A 5089-nucleotide genomic window follows, 5' to 3' on the forward strand; every position below is an offset into this window, starting at 1 on the left:
GGTGCTGCACGCGCTGTGGAGCCTTGCGAGCGGCAGGTGAGCGGCCACAAAGCCGGGGAGCCTGGGGCAGGCTGCGTGTTCAGAGAATCGCATTGGGGGCTGTGCCGAATAACAACCAGCGTCCAGAGCGCCATCGAATTTGTTTGTGGAAATCTGAGTTGGCTTAGTGTCTGCGAACATGCCAGCAGATTGCGCGCACACCTGAGTGCACCTCACACCAGAGGCAAGTTCCGGCAGCTCGGAGGCAGCGCTCAGCCCTGAGCTCCCGCACATGCGCACATGCAGGTGGGGCAGCGGCGCCAGCGTGGCGGCCGACCACAAGCGGCGTCACCGGCTGGACGCCAGGTGCGGCGGGTGACAACCATGGGGCATCAGCAAACGTGCTCAGCACCCCGCCTCGTCAGCCTGGGAATATTAGCAGTTATGCTCACTTCCGCATGTGCAGGCACGCGCACTGCCTCCCCCAACCTGAGGTGCCTCCCTATGGCACCTGACAGCTAGCCGCAGGTTGTCATTGCTTCCCTTTCACAAGCATCCCCATCCGCCTGACCTTGTCCCCGCTCTCCCCTCCCGCGCATGCAAACGGCATTGATAACTCACCCACCGTGTGATTTCACCAGGTGGGTGCGCCGCGAGGGCGATGACTACCCCAGCGTGCAGGCGGCGCTGCAGGACGACTCAGTGCGGGTGTACAGGTGAGAGGCGCGCGGTGTTGACGCCCGGTGCCGGGAGTTTTGCCCGTGTTCAACGGGTTGCTAGTGGCTCTTCTTTGATTTCTTGCTCTGCGGGTTGGATCGACCGCCCACGGTTGATGGGAGGGTGTCGGAGCCGGCGAGCGCGTTCAGTGCACCTTGCGGCGCTGCCCCCATGGGTATCACGGCCCTCAACCACTGACACCAAATTCGCCATCAGTGCCCGCCTCACCGCTCAGGCCCCTCCCTCTGTTTGCTGTCCCCATGAAATCCCCAGCACTACCCTCCTGGGCGCAATCTGCGTTGTCTTCGAAGTCACGCCGGACGCTGCTCCTGCCACTCACGGAGGCGCGGCGCTCACCCCCCTCGCCGCCTCCGCGCCCGGCAGCGGCGCCGCGGCGGCCGCGGCCGCGGGCGACCTGTTTTGCGATCACATCCTTGTGTGGGACATCCTAGCCCTTCCCCCGGACGCGGCGGACGCGCCGGCGCCTGCGATGCGCACGAGCAGCGGCGGCGGCGGCGGCGCCGGCGCGCACGCCGGAAGCAGCGCCAGCGGCGCAGCGCCGGCGCCGGCGCCGGCGGCGCACCCGGCGCTTCACGAGGCGCTTGTGCGGATTGCTGCCTCAAAACGGCAGGGTCTGTCTGCCCTTGAGCTGACGCCGCTTGAGCCGCACGGCCCTGCGCTGCCGGCCGGCGACGGGGACGACGACGGCAGCTTTGATCATGCTGACGAGGCGACGCCTGCGTATTACTCGGCCATGGCGCCGGAGGACGGGCCCAGGGCGGCCGCTGCCGGCGGCGGGCGCGGCGGCGACGCCGGCTGGGCAGAAGATGAGGACGGGGAGGGCGGGGGCGCGGCGCCGCACTTCGAGATCAAGCAGCGGCGCACCGCGGGGCCGGGGGCGGCCAGCGGGGCGCGGCGGCGGTACCACTGCGCCCCGGCGAGCGGGCGCGGCGCGCTGGGGCTGCTGCGGCGGTACGAGCTTGGCGCGGTGCTGGCGAAGGCGGTCGTGCGGGGGCTGGGGACGGCGGACCTCAATTTCCCAATCAAGGTAGGCCAGCAACCCTCTATGGGCAGTTGTGGGGGTTCGTGGTCGGCAATTGTGTGGGAGAATCGCTGCCGTCGACGCGTTGTTGGGGTGGGCGGCCATTGGTATGCAGCAGCTGCGTGGTTACCATGCATGCAGCCCTTCAAGTGCATGATCATATCCAGATCGCAAGCAAGCAGGCGGCGTTGTTGGGTGCGACGCGACGACCCCTGCCTCGACCATTGACCGCAGATCTGCAGCGCGGAGCGGTCCGTGGTGACCTTCGCACCGCGTCCGCCCGCGCCGCTACTAGTCATAGGACGCAGCGGGACAGGCGAGCCGGCCCGCGCGACGACCCCAGGGCCCCAGGGGCTGCGGCCGCGGGCGCGTGCCTTTAGACTGCTGGAATCCGCCTGCTACCGCCCGGTGCTTGCGCCCGCCATGCTGCGTGCCTACGTGCAGACCTTGCACGCTTTCGGCCCCTTACAACACTCACACACCCTGCATCTTTCGGACCTTTTCCCCCCACCTCTTTGCAGGCAAGACGACCTGCCTGGTCCTGAGGATGTTTGAGCAGTGGCGCGACGCCCGAGAGGCTTCCGCCGCGGACCCGTCCCTGGCCCCGCCGCGCCAGCTGTTTGTCACGGCCAGCTCCACCCTCAAAAACCAGGTCGGCTTGCCACTATCCTGGGTGTGCAGGGCAGGAGCATAGCGTTGTGAGGTCATCACGATGCAGCGGTCATCATCATGCATCAGAGGCAGGATGCCAGCTTGCACCTAAGTTGGGGCAGTGCCGCGGCCGCAGCCCCCGTCCGCTCCATGCCTCTCGTAGGCTCGCGCCACTCTGGCACTGCCGAGTAGCTTGGCTGCTTGCGTTTGCTGATGCACGCGCGTTCGCACGCACACCCCTCGACCCCGCAGGTGCGGCGCAGCTTCCGCCGCCTGCAGGCCGCCGAGCTGTCCGCGGCCGAGCGCCAAGAGCAGGCGGTTGCTCTGGCGGCGCTCCATGGCGGCGGTGGCGGCGGCAGCGGCGAGGGCGGCGATGGCGCCCCAGACTCTTTGCTGGGCGTGCCTGACGCGGCGTGGCCGCTGTTCCTCACTGGCAGCCAGCTGCTGCGCCTGCTGGATGCGGCGCTGCCAGGTGCGTGCATGTGTGTGTGTGTGTGTGTATGTGTGCGCGCGTGCGTGTGCGCGCGTGCGTGCGCGTGCGTGCAGAGCGACCGCGGGGCGTGGTAGGACAGTGCACCCACACACGAGTATGCTGCCCTGGGAGTCAGCGCCACCGCCCCATCATGCGAGCCTGTTGTCACATATACCCTGACGCCACGCTGCGCCCGTTCCGGCCCCTTGAGCGGCCCTCTGTCTTGTTACTTGCGCGCGTGTCGCAATCTCAGGGTCGTTCCTGCGCCCGGAGGACAGCTTCGATGGCGATGAGGGGCGAATCAAGGACCTGCAGCAGAAGCTGGAGCAGCTCGAGGTTGGGGGTGCTCAGGGTTTAAGCTTGATGGTTTGCGGGCAAGTTTGTCTGCTTAAGCAAAGGGGCGAAGTTAGAGCAGGAGCTGGGGTTTGGAAATTGATTTAGGGCCTGTGGGCGCTATGGGCCCTGAGGTCACCGACAGCTCAAACCTGATGTGTGCTTCTGCATGGGCTTGTTTGGGGGTTTCGGTGGGAACAAGTTTTGCTTGCTTATTTGGCGCGGCGTGTCACCCCTCCACGTTCAGGAGGCCGAGGAGGAGGAAGAAGAGGCAGAGGCGGAGGCGGAGCGGCGGGCGGCCGCGCTGTCGAGTAGCAAGGGCGGCAAGAAGGATGTGTCCATCGCGGCCGCCGCCGGCAAGAGTGGCGTGGTCCGCTCGGGCAGCGGCGGCGGCGGCAGCGGGCGCGGCGCCAAGCGCAAGGAGGTCGCCGCGCGGCGCATGCTGACGCACTCTGAGTTCCTGGCTCGCTGGCAGAGCATGGTGTGTTAGTTGGCGCGGGCATGGGATTCTGGGCAGTAGCCTGGGACCCAGGCCTCTCCTGGTGGTGCACGAAGTGCGCGTCTGCTCCGAAGCTTTGCAGCAGCAGCAACGCTGCGCCTGGACGCTCCGCTGTTGCGGGCGCAGTGCCTTGCCCCTGCGAGTTCGCATCCAACACAGCGCCGCATCCACTCCATGCGTGCAACAGATCCAGGTCCCCGATACCTCCTTCATACCTCTGTTCATTTCCACTTGCCCTTATCTCAGGCTCAGGCGGCTGGCATTGACCGCGACCGAGTGGACGGGGCCCTGGTGTTCCAGGAGATCATGACGCATCTCAAGGTTGGGGGAGGTTTAACCATGCTTTGACCGGGCTTTGACCAAGCTCCGACCAGATTCTTGATCAGGAAGTTTGACGCAGATCTAAAAAGGGTGTGTCCACAGCGGCTTGAGTTACAGTCATTGAGGCGTCCTTGCGTTCCCGCCCCTGGCCACTCTCCGGTGTCAAAGGTGCATGCGCCCTGACCGCCCGGCAAGAACACCAATAGCCCTGCTGGCACGCCGCCCGGCCTGACCTTTTCTGCTTGCACGACACATGATTGCACACACGTGCGTATCCTTAGAACAACCCACCCACCCGTATGGAATTGACCTACTCATCCACTCAGAATTAACCACCCATGCAACCGTACGAGATCCCGCCCATGCGTGTAAAATCCGCCCACCAACTCATTGTGCTGCAGGGCTCTGCCGAGGCGGTGTGCAGCGCCAGCGGGTGCCTGGACCTGGAGGCATACCTGGCCCTGGGGGGCAAGAGGGCGTCAACATTCAGGTGGGAAGGGCGCGGGACCTGTGACGGGTGCAAATGCTTGCTCATGCGTGTTTGTGTGCGTATGTGTGTTGGTAGGGTCCGCTGATTGGCAAGAGGGCAGTTTCAGCTGCCCTGAGGCCCCATGTTGGGCGGCCAGGGGGGTGGCTAGCCGGAGGAAAGGGGCCGTGTGCCAGGGTCATCTTAGATGCAGTCAGCCCTTTTGTTCTCTGGTGCGTCGTGCATGACGCGTTTGCCTGTTCAATGCTGTCGGGCCAACCTTATGATCATGAGCTCCTCGTGGTCCCCTCTGCGAGGAAAGCAGCCAACCAGCCAGCCAGCACCCACTTGACCAAACACCTGTATGTGTAAAATCTGAAAACGTTTCCCTTTGTAGCCGCGACTTGCGAGTGGTGGTGCATCGGATCCTGGAGCCGTACACCGCAATGATGCGAGAGCACAGGCGGTAAGTGGGTGGGAACAAGGGTGGCTGCTGGAGAGTGACCAGCACAGCTAATCGCAAATGGCTGGCAATTACAAGTCCTCTGATGCAACCCCTCTCCTTTACTTGCCAGTTCATGTGCTCTTGCATTACACAAACATACACAC

The 5089-nt window shown here is 64.9% G+C and overlaps 1 protein-coding gene across 1 annotated transcript; it reads left to right on the forward strand.

Moving 5' to 3' along the window:
* Positions 1–271: 271 nt before the first annotated feature.
* Positions 272–4950, forward strand: MNEG_12956 (hypothetical protein; the record flags this gene model as incomplete). The annotated part of the gene is made up of 11 exons (XM_014038571.1): positions 272–345; positions 621–695; positions 1081–1744; positions 1973–2108; positions 2260–2390; positions 2642–2861; positions 3115–3197; positions 3442–3675; positions 3940–4014; positions 4416–4504; positions 4878–4950. The coding sequence occupies 11 exons, from the start codon at positions 272–274 to the stop codon at positions 4948–4950; spliced, it is 1854 nt and encodes a 617-aa protein (XP_013894025.1).
* Between the last annotated feature and the right edge of the window lie 139 nt (positions 4951–5089).

This window comes from Monoraphidium neglectum (genome assembly GCF_000611645.1).
Source record: "Monoraphidium neglectum strain SAG 48.87 unplaced genomic scaffold scaffold03539, whole genome shotgun sequence".
NCBI classification, from domain to species: Eukaryota; Viridiplantae; Chlorophyta; class Chlorophyceae; order Sphaeropleales; family Selenastraceae; genus Monoraphidium; species Monoraphidium neglectum.